This window comes from Pan troglodytes, chromosome 6 (assembly GCF_028858775.2).
Source record: "Pan troglodytes isolate AG18354 chromosome 6, NHGRI_mPanTro3-v2.0_pri, whole genome shotgun sequence".
Lineage (NCBI taxonomy): Eukaryota > Metazoa > Chordata > Mammalia > Primates > Hominidae > Pan > Pan troglodytes.
This window is the reverse complement of record NC_072404.2, coordinates 100,879,914-100,902,087: the sequence shown is the minus strand read 5'-3', so window position 1 is coordinate 100,902,087 and position 22,174 is coordinate 100,879,914. Positions and strand designations below refer to the sequence as shown.

At 38.7% G+C, this 22,174-nt stretch overlaps 1 protein-coding gene across 5 annotated transcripts in view; it reads right to left on the bottom strand.

The window, feature by feature from the left end:
• Positions 1-1,001: 1,001 nt before the first annotated feature.
• The window catches only part of LOC104007321 (uncharacterized), a 205,383-nt gene continuing 184,210 nt past the window's right edge, over positions 1,002-22,174 (bottom strand). For 2 of the 5 annotated variants that reach the window (XM_063815437.1, XM_054655953.2), the window contains 4 exons: positions 21,478-21,576; positions 4,279-4,392; positions 3,221-3,271; positions 1,002-2,818 (listed from right to left, as the gene is read on the bottom strand). In XM_063815437.1, coding sequence (XP_063671507.1) covers positions 3,263-3,271; positions 4,279-4,392; positions 21,478-21,576 — 222 coding nt within the window. In that variant the 3' untranslated portion in view covers positions 1,002-2,818; positions 3,221-3,262. Of the gene's footprint in view, positions 4,393-21,477; positions 21,577-22,174 lie in introns of all 5 variants that reach the window. The other 3 variants (XM_054655952.2, XM_054655951.2, XR_010158896.1) reach the window with 2 other exon arrangements.

Here is a 22,174-nt window from a genome sequence, read left to right as displayed (position 1 = left end):
GGTCCTCAGAAAAGTTGAAAGCAGGGAGAATCGTTTCAGCAGAATTCCTAGGTGTTATTTTAGCTGCCTTGGGTCAAGTACCACAGGCATAACTGGACGGACCTCCCTTGGTCTCAATGCAATGTATGGGTTAAGAGCTAGGGAATTCCCTATACTGGGCTCCCAAGTGGGTGCTCATGGTTGATCACGCATTAAAAATCTATAGGTACTGCCCTAGGCCATGCCTCAGTGAAACCATCTCAACGTTTTCTTAGAGATTCTTTATCAAAGACCTGACAGAGATCTGGAGGATTAAAGAGTAGTGATACTGGTGATAATTAGAAATCCAGACCTCCATTCCTTCCTGCCAGAGCTGTCACTCCCAGGAAAGTCACAATTTCATTTCCTAATGAGATATAACATTCTGTTCCAAGGGCATTTTTTAGTTCTCACTGCTCTGTGTGTTGCACTATGTAACTGAGGGGTCCTGGCCTACACATTTCCATGTGGTTAATTACAACAGCATGTGGTAGAAGTCCTTACTGAATATGTAATCTGATGCCACTAATATGATGGTGTCAGGTGCATAAAATGCTCGAGACAGTTAGTTGTGTTTCTTTTCTTTTTTGTGTGTGTGGAATAAATTACTTCATTGGGAGTTTGGAAACTTGCCCAGTAGTTTTTGAGAGCAGGAAAGTTTCTCTCTTTGTCATAAAGAGACTTCTTGCAAATAAAGCCCCTGTAATACAGGCCTGTATGAGACAGGGCTCCTCTGTACCCTTGTCATGTGCTTTGTACCTTGTGTAAGTAGGAGGGAGCAGAAAGGTGGAAGGAGAGGTGCCTAGAAGTCTCATACATGAGGGTGGTGAGAATAAAGATGAGACTGAGAGATGAGAGCAAGGACAAGCGAGGAGAAGAGTAGGTGGCAATAACATAAATTATATCTATATTAAGATACTGAAATATTTAAACTAGTAGACCAACAGCAGAGAGGAATGAGTAGCATAGAGACTTTGAGAGTAAAGAGCTCAGCATATTTCATTCACTTGAAATTAATTTAAGAAATGCAGAAATCACTCCATAAATATGAGGCCCCAGGTCAAAAGAATAGTTACTTATTGGATGCCTTAGGGTAGTCCCCAAAATAGATGTAACCATTACCAGTGCATAAGTCACATAATCTCTTCCAGTCTATTTCCTCACATGCGAAATGGGGACAATAGTAGTATGTACTTAATAGAGTTATTGAGAGGTTTATAAGAGATGATATATGTAAAGCCTTTGGCATGGAATCTATCATAGAGTGAGAACTCAATATAGTTTAGTGATGATTATGGGAATGGTGATGAAGATGATGGAAGACACAGAAGAGGATGCCACAAGAATCAAGCTGATTAAATGAATTTAAATGGAGCAAGAGATAACCAGATTTAAAAATTACTGGGACATTTTCCAGACCCATGAAAGAGCTATATGATACCTATGGTTTATTTGCAGATTAATTACATCCCATCTATTCCTACACTCTCCAAACATATGGACGAAGTAGAAAGTAAAACTAGGAGAAAAGCCAGCACCTGTGTTGGAGGGAATATCAAGAAATCCTTTTTTATGGGGAATTGTAGTTGAGTATCTAAGACAGGTGAGTGTCTATAGTGTTCTTAAAGACTTCTAAAGGTGTGGTTTTTCTCAATAGTTGGGTTCAGGGTCTAATTATCTGGATGTTTAACTTAAACACCATTTCAGTCTGGTTCTGGTCTTCCTGGCAATGCACAACAGATGGAGTTCTATATAACCCATGACCCATAAGGTTGGAAGATAGGAATAACATCCATGCTACAACCTAGCTGTACTAAACCAGGCTTAGCAAAGATTCCTAAGGGTGAGCTAAAGGTCGTGTGTCATCTGCCTTCAATCAGAGATGTTTGTGGGGAAAATGAGGAGCATGTCATGGCACAATGTAGTCCAGCTGCCTGAAGAACCTCCAGGGAAGAGAATCCAGAGGCAATAATACAAAGCAGGCAGAGTTCAAGGTGACTCATGTGGCAGCTTTGGATAGGCCCATTCTGACATCAAAATAGCCACCAAAGAGTGGAAGTTCTATGTGGAAGTTTAGTCTGCACGGTCCCTTTGGGACTATTTGGGGTTTGATCCATGGTAGAGCTGATTATAAATTCAGCTATAACGGGACCTCTTATTGCTTCCATCGGCTCTGTCAGAGCCTTCTTTTCCAGGCCTTTGTCACCTTTGTGAATCTTCACTGCATTCTTCTATATTCCTCATTCACCTCTTAAACTGAGAGGAACAAATCTGAACCCTGGGTTATACTTAGAGTCTGACTCAAAATACCTGCAGCCCAAGGATCTTTTGCCAGGTGTTTTAGGCCAATGTCATATTTCTCATAATTCATCCCAGGGAAATCCTCCTACAAATAAGCAAATAAATAAAACAAGAGCGCACTTTTCCTGACTCAAATGTATCATGTGTTCCAACATGTGAATGTTTTCCATTTTATTAGTGCTAAATCTCTCATTCTTCATGGTTTGGTTTTATAGTTTTGGGGTCCTTAAGTACATAACTTGCATCTGAAAAACAGAGGTGGTGTCTTTTTAATCTGTGTTTCTCTATTGTCTTAAACAATACTAACACCATAGGCAAATAGCAAACGCTTCTTGAGCAAATGAACAAATAAGGCATGAAAAAAAGCAACCATCTTTTCGCTTATTCTGATTTTTATTTCAGATCCTAGATCAGAGGCTTGAATTCACCAATCTGTGTACACACAGCTGGATGCAATACCCTTGGTTTTCCTGGTACCATCTGCTCACTAAATCATCCCCTGAAGGCCAAAAACAGAACAAAAGCAGCATTGGCGAAAGGGGAAAAGAGGTACAGAAACTGGACAGGTAGAGGTGTTTAAGGAAATGGCAGACATTAGCAGATGTCACAGAGATTTATTTCTTTTTCTATGGGGATTTACTCTAGTGACTAAACTCTGTTTCAGCGTTTTTCTTCCCCCCAGAAAGCACTTGGAGCATTCATCATTTGCTGTGGGAGCTGCTTTGTGGGCAAAACTTTCTTTCCTTTCGGGTCTTGGATTCAGGGTTTAGACTTGAAATATTAAGAGGAACAACACCTTGAAGTTTCAGGGACAGAGAAAGTGCAAAGCCTAGGATGAGGAGGAGTTGTCAAGATAAATTCTCAAGGTACCTTTCTCAAAAGCATTCTTTCTCCTACTCACCTCTGGTGCAACCACATCCAGGAAGGGTGAGGAGTGAAGGCCTCAGACCATCTGTGTGGTGGGAAATACAAGAGATTTGAGCTCTTGGCATAGTGTTTCAGGCCGTGTGTTGGAACCAGTGCCCAGAAAACAGGTGCTATGTTTTCTTGAGGGAGCATCCTCAGGGTTAAGGCTTTGAGAGTTGCCAACGAGCAGGGAAACCCATGCGTAAGTCATACACTTTAGGAAACTCAATAAATCCTCACTGATTAATTCCAGATCACCACCCGCTTCCCAGTCAGAGAAGTACATGTTCCTCAAAATTACCTTTGAAGATGGGAATTGCTTGGAAAGGTTTAAAAGAGGGAAGTCTTTTTAATTTTTTTGGTCATATATATTTATTTTACAATTAACTATGCCATAATGGAGTTTTTATGATGATTTTGTTTGGATACCACAAATAGAAATAAAAGATAGAAATTATCATCCACCCTAAACAATGGAAAACCAAGGGACAGAGAGGTCATTGGAAAAGTGACTCTCCATGATCATTTCCATTCAGCACAATTAAAATCAGTGGTTTGGTAAATAAGTGTTATGGAGATTTGTCAGAGAATAGTAGAAATCTGAATTCTCATCTCCATTATGAAAGACGCTCATTTTAGTTAGAGTACTGCTAGTTACTGTAACAGACAAACTCCACAATTTCAGTGGCCTTTACAAGAAACATTTGTTTTTGCTAACGTAACAGTTCATTGTGTGTATAACTGGTTAACAGCAGAGTGGTGAAAGGCACAGTTGCCCCACTCTTATTTAGGGACAAAGGCACAGTGGCTTTGCCATCTTAAATGTGTGCCTTCCTTTAGAGATTTTGATCTTTCCAGATTTCAACATTTGGGATTGTGGTATTCAGCACTGTGTCTTTTGAAATTATGGCCCAAACCCCTCCCAAGGACACCCTGGAAACCAACACAAACCAGAGGGTAGGGGAAAAGAAAGGATGGAGAAGGCATGTCTTCTTCTGACACATAACACTTCTGCTCATATTCCACTGATGACCATTCATCACAGGGCCTCACCCAAATAGGCATGGAGCTGAGAATGTAGTCACTGTCCACGCAGCCACCTTCTGGGTAGAACTCTACACTCTTGAAATGGGAATCTCGAAGCCACTGGGGGATAGCTGGGGAACTCTGTCATGAAAAGAATTAGGAAATGTGTTGAAATGGGGGAAGGAATAAAGTCAAGTTTATAAAGCCATTTTTGAGTTCTGAATCTGCCATCTAACAGCTGGATAATTTAGTCTTTTTGATCAAGTTTCCTCATCTATAAAGTCAAGTTCATAACAACAGCTGACAAGATTGCAGTGAGAACTAAATAAAACACTAAACGTGAGCAATTTTTTTTTTTTAATAAACCAGCTCCTGGTGCTGTGAATACACAGAGTAGTTAGTTTTTTGTTTTTTTTTTAAATAGACTTACTACATATTTTTAGAGGCTTGCTCTTCAAGTCACTGGCTAATTAATAAAGAAAAATACGTATTCCTTATGCTTATATGATATTTCTTTATTATTACATTAGGAAAAGATACTGGATTTTTAAAAGTACAATTTGGAAATCTGGAGTTGGGATATGGAGAGAAAGCCTGGTCTCTAATTGCTGCTCTGACACTGGCCAGCTGACCAACCGCAATCTGGTCACTTCATCTGTCTGGGCTGCAATTTCCTCAGAGGTAAAAAAAAAAAAAAAAAAAAATGTGGTTAGCTAAATAGTCCTTCCTGATCTGGAATGAGACAATATGAGGAAGAAACTCATCTCAATGACTCATCCACATTATCAGGTTGAAATCACGAGGAGGTCAGTGGAGAAATAACACCCAACATATAAATTTAGAGGTAACATCATTTCACAATTTGAAGCAAAAAATGATTATTTTCTAACCTCTTAATGGAATAAGTAAACACTTATTTACTGCTTTTATTTTTTTTTTGTTTAACAGCAAAATTTGACTTTTTTTATGAGAATTGAACTTTTTTTAAATTTTTAAATTATTTTATTTTATTATTATTATACTTTAAGTTTTAGGGTACATGTGCACAATGTGCAGCTTAGTTACATATGTATACATGTGCCATGCTGGTGTGCTGCACCCATTAACTCATCATTTAGCATTAGGTATATCTCCTAAAGCTATCCCTCCCCCCTCCCCCCACCCCACAACAGTCCCCAGAGTGTGATGTTCCCCTTCCTGTGTCCATGTGATCTCATTGTTCAATTCCCACCTATGAGTGAGAAAATGTGGTGTTTGGTTTTTTGTTCTTGTAATAGTTTACTGAGAATGATGATTTCCAGTTTCATCCATGTCCCTACAAAGGACATGAACTCATCATTTTTTTATGGCTGCATATATTCCATGGTGTATATGTGCCACATTTTCTTAATCCAGTCTATCATTGTTGGACATTTGGATTGGTTCCAAGTCTTTGCTATTGTGAACAGTGCCGCAATAAACATACGTGTGCATGTGTCTTTATAGCAGCATGATTTATAGTCCTTTGGGTATATACCCAGTAATGGGATGGCTGGGTCAAATGGTATTTCTAGTTCTAGATCCCTGAGGAATCGCCACACTGACTTCCACAATGGTTGAACTAGTTTACAGTCCCATCAACAGTGTAAAAGTGTTCCTATTTCTCCACATCCTCTCCAGCACCTGTTGTTTCCTGACTTTTTAATGATTGCCTTTCTAACTGGTGTGAGATGGTATCTCATTGTGGTTTTGATTTGCATTTCTCTGATGGCCAGTGATGGTGAGCATTTTTTCATGTGTTTTTTGGCTGCATAAATGTCTTCTTTTGAGAAGTGTCTGTTCATGTCCTTCGCCCACTTTTTGATGGGGTTGTTTGTTTTTTCTTGTAAATGTGTTGGAGTTCATTGTAGATTCTGGATATTAGCCCTTTGTCAGATGAGTAGGTTGTGAAAATTTTCTCCCATTTTGTAGCTTGCTTGTTCACTCTGATGGTAGTTTCTTTTGCTGTGCAGAAGCTCTTTAGTTTAATTAGATCCCATTTGTCAATTTTGGCTTTTGTTGCCATTGCTTCATGTCCTTGCCCATGCCTATGTCCTGAATGGTAATGCCTAGGTTTTCTTCTAGGGTTTTTATGGTTTTAGGTCTAACGTTTAAGTCTTTAATCCATCTTGAATTGATTTTTGTATAAGGTGTAAGGAAGGGATCCAGTTTCAGCTTTCTACATATGGCTAGCCAGTTTTCCCAGCACCATTTATTAAATAGGGAATCCTTTCCCCATTGCTTGTTTTTGTCAGGTTTGTCAAAGATCAGATAGTTGTAGATATGCGACGTTATTTCTGAGGGCTCTGTTCTGTTCCATTGATCTATATCTCTGTTTTGGTACCACTACCATGCTGTTTTGGTTACTGTAGCCTTGTAGTATAGTTTGAAGTCAGGTAGCGTGATGCCTCCGGCTTTGTTCTTTTGGCTTAGGATTGACATGGAGATGCAGGCTCTTTTTTGGTTCCATATGAACTTTAAAGTAGTTTTTTCAAATTCTGTGAAGAAAGTCATTGGTAGCTTGATGGGGATGGCATTGAATCTATAAATTACCTTGGGCAGTATGGCCATTTTCACGATATTGATTCTTCCTACCCGTGAGCATGGAATGTTCTTCCATTTGTTTGTATCCTCTTTTATTTCATTGAGCAGTGGTTTCTAGTTCTCCTTGAAGAGGTCCTTCACATCACTTGTAAGCTGGATTCCTAGGTATTTTATTCTCTTTGAAGCAATTGTGAATGGGAGTTCACTCATGATTTGGCTCTCTGTTTGTTATTGGTGTATAAGAATGCTTATGATTTTTGTACATTGATTTTGTATCCTGAGACTTTGCTGAAGTTGCTTATCAGCTTAAGGAGATTTTGGGCTGAGACAATGGGGTTTTCTAGATATACAATCATGTCATCTGCAAACAGGGACAATTTGACTTCCTCTTTTCCTAATTGAATACCCTTTATTTCCTTCTCCTGCCTGATTGCCCTGGCCAGAACTTCCAACACTATGTTGAATAGGAGTGGTGAGAGAGGGCATCCCTGTCTTGTGCCAGTTTTCAAAGGGAATGCTTCCAGTTTTTGCCCATTCAGTATGATATTGGCTGTGGGTTTGTCATAGATAGCTCTTATTATTTTGAAATACGTCCCATCAATACCTAATTTATAGAGAGTTTTTAGCATGAAGGGTTGTTGAATTTTTTCAAAGGCCTTTTCTGCATCTATTGAGATAATCACGTGGTTTTTGTCTTTGGTTCTGTTTATATGCTGGATTACATTTATTGATTTGTGTATATTGAACCAGCCTTGCATCCCAGGGTTGAAGCCCACTTGATCATGGTGGATAAGCTTTTCGATGTGCTGCTGGATTCACTTTGCCAGTATTTTATTGAGGATTTTTGCATCAATGTTCATGAAGGATATTGGTCTAAAATTCTTTTTTTTGGTTGTGTCTCTGCCTGGCTTAGGTATCAGGATGATGCTGGCCTCATAAAATGAGTTAGGGAGGATTCCCTCTTTTTCTGTTGATTGGAATATTTTCAGAAGGAATGGTACCAGTTCCTCCTTGTACCTCTGGTAGAATTCGGCTGTGAATCCATCTGGTCCTGGACTCTTTTTGGTTGGTAAGCTATTGATTATTGCCACAATTTCAGCTCCGGTTATTGGTCTATTCAGAGATTCAACTTCTTTCTGGTTTAGTCTTGGGAGGGTGTATGTGTCGAGGAATTTATCCATTTCTTCTAGATTTTCTAGTTTATTTGCATAGAGGTGTTTGTAGTATTCTCTGATGGTAGTTTGTATTTCTGTGGGATCAGTGGTGATATCCCCTTTATCATTTTTTATTGTGTCTATTTGATTCTTCTCTCTTTTCTTCTTTATTAGTCTTGCTAGTGATCTATCAATTTTGTTGATCCTTTCAAAAAACCAGCTCCTGGATTCATTAATTTTTTGAAGGGTTTTTTGTGTCTCTATTTCCTTCAGTTCTGCTCTGATTTTAGTTATTTCTTGCCTTCTGCTAGCTTTTGAATGTGTTTGCTCTTGCTTTTCTAGTTCTTTTAATTGTGATGTTAGGGTGTCAATTTTGGATCTTTCCTGCTTTCTCTTGTGGGCATTTAGTGCTATAAATTTCCCTCTACACACTGCTTTGAATGTGTCCCAGAGATTCTGGTATGTTGTGTCTTTGTTCTCGTTGGTTTCAAAGAACATCTTTATTTCTGCCTTCATTTCGTTATGTACCCAGTAGTCATTCAGGAGCAGGTTGTTCAGTTTCCATGTAGTTGAGTGGTTTTGAGTGAGTTTCTTAATCCTGAGTTCTAGTTTGATTGCACTGTGGTCTGAGAGATAGTTTGTTATAATTTCTGATCTTTTACATTTGCTGAGGAGAGCTTTACTTCCAAGTATGTGGTCAATTTTGGAATAGGTGTGGTGTGGTGCTGAAAAAAATGTATATTCTCTTGATTTGGGGTGGAGAGTTCTGTAGATGTCTATTAGGTCCGCTTGGTGCAGAGCTGAGTTCAATTCCTGGGTATCCTTGTTAACTTTCTGTCTCGTTGATCTGTCTAATGTTGACAGTGGAGTGTTAAAGTCTCCCATTATTATTGTGTGGGAGTCTAAGTCTCTTTGTAGGTCACTCAGGACTTGCTTTATGAATCTGGGTGCTCCTGTATTGGGTACATATATATTTAGGATAGTTAGCTCTTCTTGTTGAATTGATCCCTTTACCATTATGTAATGGCCTTCTTTATCTCTTTTGATCTTTGTTGGTTTAAAGTCTGTTTTATCCGAGACTAGGATTGCAACCCCTGCCTTTTTTTGTTTTCCATTTGCTTGCTAGATCTTCCTCCATCCTTTTCTTTTGAGCATATGTGTGTCTCTGCATGTGAGATGGGTTTCCTGAATACAGCGCACTGATGGGTCTTGACTCTTTATCCAATTTGCCATTCTTTGTCTTTTAATTGGAGCATTTAGTCCATTTACATTTAAAGTTAATATTGTTATGTGTGAATTTGATCCTGTCATTATGATGTTAGCTGGTGATTTTGCTCATTAGTTGATGCAGTTTCTTCCTAGCCTCAATGGTCTTTACAATTTGGCATTATTTTGCAGTGGCTGGTACCAGTTGTTCCTTTCCATATTTAGTGCTTCCTTCAGGAGCTCTTTTAGGGCAGGCCTGGTGGTGACAAAATCTCTCAGCATTTGCTTGTCTGTAAAGTATTTTATTTCTCCTTCACTTATGAAGCTTAGCTTGGCTGGATATAAAATTCTGGGTTGAAAATTCTTTTCTTTCAGAATGTTGAATATTGGCCCCCACTCTCTTCTGGCTTGTAAATTCTTTTCTTTCAGAATGTTGAATATTGGCCCCCACTCTCTTCTGGCTTGTAGAGTTCCTGCCAAGAGATCTGCTATTAGTCTGATGGGCTTCCCTTTGTAGGTAACCCGACCTTTCTCTCTGGCTGCCCTTAACATTTTTTCCTTCATTTCAACTTTGGTGAATCTGACAATTATGTGTCTTGGAGTTGCTCTTCTTGAGGAGTATCTTTGTGGCGTTCTCTGTGTTTCCTGAATCTGAACGTTGGCCTGCCTTGCTAGATTGGGGAAGTTCTCCTGGATAATATCCTGCAGAGTGTTTTCCAACTTGGTTCCATTCTCCCTGTCACTTTGAGGTACACCAATCAGACATATATTTGGTCTTTTCCCATAGTCCCATACTTCTTGGAGGCTTTGTTCGTTTCTTTTTATTCCTTTTTCTCTAAACTTCCCTTCTCGCTTCATTTCATTCATCTTCCATCACTGACACCCTTTCTTCTAGTTGATCACATTGGCTCCTGAGACTTCTGCATTCTTCACGTAGTTCTCGAGCCTTGGCTTTCAGCTCCATCAGCTTCTTTAAGCACTTGTCTGTATTGGTTATTCTAGTTATACATTCATCTAAATTTTTTTCAAAGTTTTTATCTTCTTTGCCTTTGGTTTGAATTTCCTCCTGTAGCTCAGAGTAGTTTGATCATCTGAAGCCTTCTTCTCTCGACTCATCAAAGTCATTCTCTGTCCAGCTTTGTTCCATTGCTTTGTAGGAGGAGAGGCACTCTGCTTTTCAGAGTTTGCAGTTTTTCTGCTCTGTTTTTTCCCCATCTTTGTGGTTTTATCTACTTTTGTCTTTGATGATGGTGACGTACAGATGGGTTTTTGGTGTGGATGTCGTTTCTGTTTGTTAGTTTTCCTTCTAACAGACAGGACCCTCAGCTTCAGGTCTGTTGGAGTTTGCTAGAGGTCCACTCCAGACCCTGTTTGCCTGGGTACCAGCAGCGGTGGCTGCAGAACAGCGGATTTTCGTGAACCGCAAATGCTGCTGTCTGATCGTTCCTCTGGAAGTTTTGTCTCAGAGGAGAACCCAGCCGTGTGAGGTGTCAGTCTGCCCCTACTGGGGGGTACCTCCCAGTTAGGCTACTCAGGGGTCAGGGACCCACTTGAGGAGGCAGTCTGCCCGTTCTCAGATCTCCAGCTGCGTGCTGGGAGAACCACTGCTCTCTTCAAAGCTGTCAGACAGGGACATTTAAGTCTGCAGAGGTTACTGCTGTCTTTTTGTTTGTCTGTGCCCTGCCCCCAGAGGTGGAGCCTACAGAGGCAGGCAGGCCTCCTTGAGCTGTGGTGGGCTCCACGCAGTTTGAGCTTCCCGGCTGCTTTGTTTACCTAAGCAAGCCTGGGCAATGGTGGGTGCCCCTCCCCCAGCCTCACTGCTGCCTTGCAGTTTGATCTCGACTGCTGTGCTAGCAATCAGTGAGACTCCATGGGCATAGGACCCTCCGAGTCAGGTGTGGGATATAATCTCCTGGTGCGCCATTTTTTAAGCCTGTAGGAAAAGCACAGTATTCGGGTGGGAGTGACCCGATTTTCCAGGTGCCATCTGTCACCCCTTTCTTTGACTAGGTAAGGGAACTCCCTGACACCTTGCACTTCCCGAGTGAGGCAATGCCTTGCCTTGCTTCGACTTGTGCACGGTGCGCTGCACCCACTGTCCTGCGCCCACTGTCTGGCACTCCCTAGTGAGATGAACCCGGTACCTCAGATGGAAATGCAGAAATCACCCGTCTTCTGCGTCGCTCACGCTGGGAGCTGTAGACCAGAGCTGTTCCTATTCGGCCATCTTGGCTCCACCTCCTATTTACTACTTTTAGATGGGTCTAGTGTTTCAAAAAGGTATGTTTTCTCATTTGCTCCACATTTTCTCCCTAGTTTTGTTTTTACATTTTTCTTCTTGAGTGAATAGGGGAAATAGTGTATAAAATAGAGGTATGATTGAGTAGACATTATTTCAATGGCAAGTAAGCATAAGACTTTGACAAAAAATTTTCCCCTTAATAAGTCTGATATAAGGATTTGGAAAGAAAGATTTAGGGCAGACAAGCATCTTATGTGATTGAACTGATTTCTGTGTTCCGTGAACAGTGAATAAATAGTGATGAAGACAGTAAAATATGTCAACAATTAACAATTACTAGTGATACTTTATTTTGGTTCTTGCTTTTCTAAACTGTTAACCATGAACATATAAGTATTTAAAACATATATTATTCATTAAATGTATGATCATGCTTATTTAACCAGCAGTATGGTCTCGGCTTAGTCTCATAGCCGTAGCCTCTCTGACCCTCATTTTCTTTCCTTTTTTTTTTTTTCTTTTTCAAATATCCCTTTCATTGTGAAATGTAACATGACAAAAATTGTCTATTCCTAAAAAATGGAGAAACATAGACGTATATCTTAATGTATATTTTAAATACCTGAACAGTCATTGCATAGGTCAGGAAATACAATATAGGAATCTTGACATCCAATACAGCAATTCTCCCAGCTTGTTCTTCAAGAGTGGTGGTGTGGGTCTTCTCTGCCCTTTGTCATTCCATTTAAATTTTAGAAAGAGATTTTTAAGTTCTAACAAAAATCCTGCTGGGACTTTGATTAGGATTGCCTTAAATTTACAGATCAATGTGAAGAGAATGTACTTCTTTATAATATTGGGTCTTCTAATCACAAACACAGAATATTTATCAATTATTTATTGAGGTCTTTGTCTTTTTCTCATGAAGTTTTATAATTATCTTTGTAGAAGTCTGGCATGTCTTTTGGCAGATCTTTTCCTTGGTACTTCATATTTTTTAATATTATAAATTCTCTCTTTATTTAACTTTTGCTCTTTATATTTTGTCATTCAGAAATAAAACTGATTTTTATATATTGCTTTTTTTATCTTGAAAACCTGCACAGCTATCTATCTTTTTAATTCTAACAATGTAACTGTAGATTATTTAGATTTTTTTAATGTATAAAACCAAATATCTATAAATACTGGTAATTTTGGCTCTTCCTTTTAATTTTTATCCCTTTTGGTTTTATTTTCTTGCCTTACAGCACCAGCTAGAACCCTCCATTTCTTGATCTGTTAAATTGGGATAATATTTTCTTTTGGGGTTATTGTACAATTATATTAGTTAGAGACAGTGTATATAACATGACTGATGCAGGGTCTGGAACATGGAAGAGGATCAATAAATGTCACCTATTAACTACTTTCATTTTATAATTATTGATGAGCTTTGTGCCTTCTGTATTATGCTAAGTAATGAAGGTTAAAAAAGAACTAAGAGATGTTTTTTATTTGTAAGAAGCATACAGAGTAGTTGGAGAGACGAGGCAAACTAATAAAAATACAAGCTAGCATTTTCAAGTCCCAAACCACTGTTAGTGATGCTGCCCTGCTTTAAAGACAGCCAGTGTGACTGGCAGATGTTTCACAATGTAAACATCATAGTTAAATAACAGCTACTGCCCAGATTTGCATTTATGGATGGGGCCCTTTTATTTGCAAAAAGTTCTATGGGGACTTTGTAATAGGTACCATGGTAATTATGTGGGACCAGCCAAACTCTCCCATTTTACAGGGTGAGAATCGAGATGAGAAAAATATGTTTTTGTAAGTTTGTGCTTGAAGGGCTTTGCAGAGGGAAGATAGATATCAGATGTGTTGATATCTATGCTAGTGTTCATCTTTCTATGTCCCATTAGAGTTCAGGGGAATAAGATTCACTTATGAACTGAGTCGTATTTTTCTGTCTCTTAAAATTCAATTCATTTATTCTAAAAAGATTGATGGCTCAAATTGAACACTGGAAACTGCCTCCACCTTTCATCTCCTTGAAATCATGCCAGAAAAAGCCTCCAGCATGCTCAACTGTAGCTTACCTTTTCTAAAGTTTCTCCCTCCCTGGATGGTGGTAGCGAGTATCATCACTTGTTAACATACAGATGACTCCAGAAATTTCTGCACTTCAAAGTGAATCTTTTATTCACCTGAGTGTTTAACTGTGTCAATGTGCTCTCATTATCAGATTTAATTGAATAATTCAACAAGGAAATGTGCCCAGTGCACACATTATACAGATGTGTTTGCCAACGTTATCTTGGCTTGCAGGAGAGAGCAACCCTCTGATGCCCTGAGTTATTCAGAAAGGCCATCACGGATGTCAACATAAGATAGAGGAGATAGACATCTGTGGTAATATGTGAATACCAAAATTTGTCCCTAGTTTATTCTTTTATCACATTGATAGGAGGCTGCGCTTGTGCTGCAGTTGCATAAGTGAACAGCTGGTCATGAGGAAGTTGTTGTACTTATCTTCCCACTGGACAGTATGTTATTTTTGGCCAACATAAAGCCTGTCAAGAATGGCTATACTCCAAGGTGAAGTAGAAGGCCTTGCATGTATGAAGACCTTGCTAGTTTCCTGGCCTGCTGGTGAAAAACAATTGTAATATTTCTGACCTAATGGAAAGATGCAGATTGCTTTTATATGCTGAATTTAACTCCAAGGTCATAATGTGAAGAGGTGAGGCCTTTGAAAAAGTGATCAAGTCATGAGGGCTAAAAAAAGTTTCAGAGCGCTTCCTGACCCTTCCTTATCTTTTGCCATGTGAGGACACAGTGCTGTTCCCCTTAATTGCCTCTTCTACCGTGTGAAGATGCAGTAAGAGGTGCCATCTTGAAGCAGAGAGTGTCTTCACCAGACACTAAATCAATCAGGACCTTGATCTTGGACTTGCCAGTCTCCAGAACTGTGAAAAAATAAGTTTTTATTGTTTGTTTATAAATTACCCAGTCTGTGGTGTTTTGTTATAACAGCAGAAATAGAATAAGACACAGATATATTTCCACTGCATTCATCCAAGTGTGGTTGAAAAAACTACATACTACAAATTATTTTATGTTGTTAATTCATACAGATACTTGGTTGAACTGCACAGATATATAATTTGAATTAAAACTGCTGTGAACCATGTAAAATATAGAGCATGCAAGACTAATTTCCTATAAAACTGCTGTATTAGTCAGCTGGTTGCTTCAATAATGCTGTGTAAAAAAAACCACCTCCCAAATCTCAGTTGACTTATACAAACGAATACTTATTTGTTTTCTCTCAAGCCCATGAATTGGGTATGGCACAGCTGGACTTGGCTGGGCTAGATTTGGCTAGACTTGGCACGAGGATACAGACTGTATTTAGGTCTGTTTCATATGTCTCCTCATTCTGGGACTTGGATTGAAGAGGCTGTGGTTCCCTGGAACAATATCTCTTCGGGACAGAATGCAAGAGGGCAAACCAAACCAGGACAGGAACATTTAAAGCCTCTGATTGAATGTGGTTCACATTATGTTCTTTAAAATTCCATTAGCCGAAGCAAGTCACCTTGTCAAACTAAGCCAGTGACATTGGAAAGTGTCCCTGCTAAAATATGTGTCTGGGCTGAAGAGAGAAGAAAGAATGGTGAACAAATAATATAATTTACCATAACTGGTGACTATAAGCCACTGAATGAAGTTAGGCCAACTGGATCATAAGGAAATTCAATCTATCAGAATCAATTTGGTATGTTTTAATGTCAAGATTTTTAAATTCACTTCAAATTGTTATGCCATGTGATTTCCCTTCTATTGGATCAATAAGCTTCTGCGCTTCAGGACTAGAAAATATGTCTTCTAGAACTATAAAGTCACTGCTAGTCTCAAATTATGATTTCTGAATCTCTAGTACGAAAATACTACATGGTCAGGATTTTGTGGGAGAGAAAATGGGTTTCTAAATTCCAAAATTCTCTTTTACTTTCAAAAACAGAGCATAGGGGCTGGGTGCTGTGGCTCACGCCTGTGATCCCCCAGCACTTTGGGAGGCCGAGGCAGACGGATCACTTGAGGTCAGGAGTTCAAGACCATCCTGGCCAACATGGTGAAAACCTGTCTCTATTGAAAATTTAAAAAATTAGCTGGGCATGGTGGCAGACCCTTGTAATCCCCAGCTACTCGGGAGGCTGAGGCAAGAGAACCACTTGAACCTGGGAGGTGGAGGTTGCAGTAAGCGGAGATTGTGCCACCACACTCCAGCCTGGGTGACAGAGTGAAACTGTCTCAAAAATAAATAAATAAATAAATAAATATAATAAAAACAGAGCATAGGAAACTGAATTTCAAATTTTACTGTAAAATATAGATAGAAAGAGCTATGATGAAAAGTAAGTTATTAATTGCCTCAGAGGAAGTGACCACCTCTGGGTGTTTGTTAGAGGTGGGAGGAACCTAATGAAGGGCAAAGCATCATACAGGTAGGGCTTGGCAACCCCTTATGTAAAGGGGTAAGGATAGAATCACCAGATGGACAGGGAAATTTTCAAACAGTGAAGCCTATCTTCTGGTTGAGAACAGCACCATTTCAAGACCTTTTGAGATGCTTCATGTTCAGTTTGGTGCTAGAGCAACTTGTGTCAGGAAGTAGGTTAGTATGTTGGTCAGGGTTTCCCAGAGGAACAAAATCAGTAGGAGATACTCATATATGTATATACTCACATGTGTGTGTAATTAGAGGTTTATTTCAAGGAAGTGACATGTAATTTTGGAGACTGGCAAGTCCAAAATCTATAGGGTATAATGGAAGGCTGCAAACTGTTAAGTAAGAGCTAATGCTGCAGTCTTGGGACAGAGTTTTTTCATTTTTAGAGAAACTTCAAGGCCATCTGTGACAAACCCATAGCCAACAAAATACTGAATGGGGAAAAGATGAAAGCATTCCCTCTGAGAACTGGAACAAGACAAGGATGCCCACTGTCATCACTTCTCTTCAACCTAGCACTGGAAGTCCTAGCCAGAGCAATCAGACAAAAGAAGGAAATAAAGAGCATCTAGTTAGATAAAAAGGAAGTCAAGCTGTCACTGTTTGCTGATGATATGATCGTTTACCTCAAAAACCGTAAAGACTTCTCCAGAAAGCTCCTAGAACTGATAAAAGATTTCAGCAGTTTCATGATACAAAATTTATGTGCACAAATCAGTAGCTCTTCTATACACCAACAACGACCAAGCAGAGAATCAAATCAAGAACTCAACCCCTTTTACAATAGCTACCAAAAAATAAAATAAAATATTTAGGAATATACCTAGCTAAGTTTGTGAAAGACCTCTATAAGGAAAATGACAAAACACTGCTGAAAGAAATCATAGATGACACAAACAAATGGAAACACATCCCATGTTCATGGATGGGTAGAATCAATATTGTGAAAATGACCACACTGACAAATGTAATCTACAAATTCAACACTATTCTCATCATTCTTCACAGAATTAAACAAAATTCTAAAATGTATATGGAACCAAAAAAGAGCCTGAATAGCCAAAGCAAGACAAAGCAAAAAGAACAAATCTGGAGGCATCACACTACCTGATTTCAAACTATACTATAAGGCGATAGTCACCAAAACAGCATGGTACTGGTATAAAAATAGGCACATAGACCAATGGAACAGAATAGAGAACCCAGAAATAAACCCAAATACTTATAGCCAACTGATCTTCAACAAAAACAAAAACATAAAGTGGGGAAAGGACACCCTTTTCAACAAATGGTGCTGGGATAATTGGCTAGCCACATGTAGGAGAATTAACTGGATCTGCATCTCTCACCTGATGTAAAAATCAACTCCAGATGAATTAAGGACTTAAATCTAAGACCTGAAACTATAAAAATTCTAGAAGATAACATTGTAAAAATCCTTCTAGACATTGGCTTAGGGAAGGAGTATATGATTAAGAACCCAAAGCAAATGCAATAAAAACAAAAATAAATAGCTGGGACTTAATTGAGTTAATTAAACTAAAGAGCTTTTGCATGGCAAAAGGAACAGTCAGCAAAGTAAACAGAAAACCCACAGAGTTGGAGAAAATCTTTATAATCTATACATCTGACAAAGGACTAATATCCAGAATCTACAATGAACTCAGACAAATCAGCAATTAAAAAGCAAACAATCCCATCAAAAAATGTGCCAAGGACACGAATACACAATTCTCAAAAGAAGATACACAAATGACCAACAAACATATGAAAAAATGCTCAACATCACTAATGATCAGGAAAATGCAAATCAAAACCACAATGCAATATCATCTTGCTCCTGCAAGAATGGCCATAATCAAAAAATCAAAACATAGTAGATGTTGGTGTGGATGCGGTAGTCAGGGAACATTTCTACACTGCTGGTGGAAATGTAAACTAGTACAGCTACTATGAAAAACAGTGTGGAGATTCCTTAAAAAACTAAAAGTAAAACTACCATCTGGTATAGCAATCTCACTACTAGGCATCTGCCCAGAGGAAAAGAAGTCATTATATGAAAAAGATACTTGCACATGCATGTTTATAGCAGCACAATTTGCAATTGCAAAATTGTGGAACCAACCCAAATGCTCATCAATCAATGAATGGATAAAGAAACTGTGGCATACAGAAATACAAACTATCATCTGAGGATACTATAAACACTTCTACACAAATAAACTAGAAAATTTAGAAGAAATGGATAAATTCCTTGACACATACACCCTCCCAAGACTAAGCCAGGAAGAAGTCGAATTCCTGAATAGACCAATAACAAGTTCTGAAATTGAGACAGTAATTAATAGCCTACCAACCAAAAAAAAGCCCAGGACCCGATGGATTCACAGCTGAATTCTACCAGAGGTACAAAGAGGAGCTGGTACCATTCATTCTGAAACTATTCCAAACAATAGAAAAAGAGGGAATCCTCCCTAACTCGTTTTTTGAGGCCAGCATCATCCTGATACCAACATCTGGCAGAGACACAACAAAATGAAAATTTCAGGCCAATATTCCTGATGAACATCAATGTGAAAATCCTCAATAAAATACTGGGAAACTGAATTCAGCAGCACATCAAAAACCTTATCCACCACGATCAAGTTGGCTTCATCCCAGGGATGCAAGGCTGGTTCAACATATGCAAATCAATAAACGTAATCCATCACGTAAACAGAACCAATGACAAAAACCACATGATTTTCTCAATATATACAGAAAAGGCCTTTGATAAAATTCAACACCCCTTCATGCTAGAAACACTCAATAAACTAGGTGTTGATGGAACATATCTCAAAATAATAAGAGCTATTTATGACAAACCCACAGCTAATATCATACTGAATGGGCAAAAGCTGGAAGCATTCCCTTTGAAAACTGGCACAAGACAAGGATGCCCTCTCTCACCACTCCTATTCAACATAGTAGTGGAAGTTCTGGCCAGGGCAATCAGGCAAGAGAATGAAATAAATGTATTCAAATAGGAAGAGATGACATCAAGTTATCTCTGTTTGCAGATGACATGATTGTATATTTAGAAAACCCCATTGTATCTGTCCCAAAACTCCTTAAGCTGATAAGCAACTTCAGCAAAGTCTCAGGACACAAAATCAATGTGCGAAAATCACAAGCATTCCTATACACCAATAATAGACAAACAGAGAGCCAAATCATGAGCAAACTCCCATTCACAATTGTTACAAAGAGAATAAAATACCTAGGACTATAACTTACAAAAGATATGAATGACCTCTTCAAGGAGAACTATAAGCCACTGCTGAAGGAAATAAGAGAGGACACAAACAAATGGAAAAACATTCCATGCTCATGGATAGGAAGAATCAATATCATGAAAATGGCCATACTGCCCAAAATAATTTATAGATTCAATGGTATTCCCATCAAGTTAGTTACCATTGACTTTCTTCACAGAATTACAAAAAAACTACTTTAAATTTCATATAGAACCAAAAAAGAGCTCATATAGACAAGACACTCCTAAGCAAAAAGAGCAAGGCTGGAAGAATCACGCTACCTGACTTCAGACTATACTACAAGGCTACAGTAACCCAAACAGCATGGTACTGGTACCAAAACAGATATATAGACCAATGGAACATAACAGAGGCCTCAGAAATAACACCACACATCTACAACCATCTGATCTTTGACAAGACTGACAAAATCAAGCAATGGGGAAAGGATCCCCTATTTAATAAATGGTACTGGGAAAACTAGCTAGCCATATGCAGAAAACTGAAACTGGACCCCTTCCTTACACATTATACAAAAATTAACTCAAGATGGATTAAAGATTTAAATGTAGGACCCAAAACCATAAAAACCCTAGAAGAAAACCTAGGCAATACCATTCAGGACATAGGCATAAGCAAAGACTTCATGATTAAAACACCAAAAGCAATTGCAATAAAAGCCATGATTGACAAATGGGATCTAATTAACCTAAAAAGCTTCTGCACAGCAAAAGAAACTATCATCACCATGAACAGGTAACTTACAGAATGGGAGAAAATTTTTGCAATCTCTCCATCTGACAAAAGGCTAATATCCAGAATCTACAATGAACTTAAACACATTTACAAGAAAAAAAAACAACCAACCAACCCCATCAAAAAGTGGGCAAAGGATATGAACAGACACTTTTTAAAAGAAGACATTTATTCAGCCAGCAAACATATGAAAAAAAGCTCATCATCACTGGTCATTAGAGAAATGCAAATCAAAACCACAATGAGATACCATCTCACACCAGTTAGAATGGCCATCATTAAAAAGTCAGGAAACAACAGATGCTGGAGAGGATGTGGAGAAATAGGAACACTTTTACACTGTTGGTAGGAGTGTAAATTAGTTCAACCATTGTGGAAGACAGTGTGGCAATTCCTCAAGGATCTAGAACTAGAAATACCATTTGACCCAGCAATCCCATTACTGGGTATATACCCAAAGGATTATAAATCATTCTTCTAGAAAGACACATGCACGCATATGTTTATTGCAGCACTATTCACAATAGCAAAGACTTGGAACCAACCCAAATGCCCATCATTGACAGACTGGATAAAGAAAATGTGGCACATATACACCACGGAATACTATGCAGCCATGAAAAAGGATGAGATCATGTCCTTTGCAGGGACATGGATGAAGCTGGAAACCATCATTCTCAGTAAACTAACACAGGCACAGAAAACCAAACACCGCATGTTCTCATTCATAAGTGGGAGTTTAACAATGAGAATATATGGGCACAGGTAGGGGAACCTCACACACTGGAGCCTGTTGTGGGGTTGGGGGCAAGTGGGGGGATAGCATTAGAAGAAATATCTAATGTAGATGACAGGTTGATGGGTGCAGCAAACCACCAGGGCACATGTATACCTGTGTAACAAACTTGTACATTCTGCACATGTATCCCAGAACTTAAAGTATAATAAGAAAAGAAACTGTGGTATATGTGTGTGTGTGTGTGTGTGTGTGTGTGTGTGTGTGTATATATATATATGATGTAATACTGCTCAGTCATAAAAAGGAATGAATGAATTAACAGCATTTGCAGCAACCTGGATGAGATTAAAGACTATTATTCTAAGTGATGTAATTCAGGAATGGAAAAGTATGTAAAGGCATAAGAATGATACAATGGACTTTGGGGACTTGGGGGGAAGGTTGGGAGGGGGCAAGGGATAAAAGACTATAAATAGGGTGCAGTGTACACTGCTAGGGTGTTGGGTGCACCAAAATCTCACAAATCACCACTAAAGAACTTACTCATGTAACCAAATACCACCTGTACCCCAATAACCTAAGGAAAAATAATTTTCACCTAGAAAAAAAATTTTAGTTTTGGGCTTTTCCATATTAAAAATAGTTGAATAATCACATGATTTAATACACAGTCTTTCTTTATTGTGTTTTCTGTATTAGTTTGCTGTGCCACTGCTATAAAAACATACCTAAGACTGGGTAATTTATTAAGAAAAGAGGTTTAATCTGCTCACAGTTCTGCAGACTGTATAGGCTTCTGCTGCTGGGAAGGTCTCAGGAAACTTGCAATCATGGTGGAAGGCAAAGGCGAAGCAGGCACAATCTTCACATAGCTGGCAGGAGAGAGAGAGTAAAAAGGGAAGTGGATCTCATGAAAACAGTGTCATGAGACAGCACTCCGGGGTAGTGCTAAACGATTAGAAACCATCCCCATGATTCAATTACCTCCCACCAGGCCCCACCTTCAACACTAGGGATCACAAGTCAACCTGAGATTTGGGTGGAGACACAGAGCCAAACCACATCAGACTTTATAGTCAATGAGATGTAATTAGTAGGAAACTTTGTCTGCAGTTTTATTTACTAGCAGTAATAAGCACAGGCACCAGAATTACCCAATTTTTGTATCTGACACATATTGAAGTGATTGCACCATTTGATTTTAGCATATATCACTTTTAATTATGATCACACGAATTTGTGAATGTAATTTTGAAATAAAGGAAGGTTATGTCCAGCAGATCTCACTGACAAAAATTATCAGTATTTAAAGCAAACAATGTAAAAATACGTGTTTCTGTGTGTGTGTGTGTGTGTGTGTACGTATATGTGTACATACAGACGCAAATATACATATACTTTAGGTATATATGTACAGTGTTTTTATGTTTGTATATATATTGTATGTTGTATACATATGTTGCATAACAT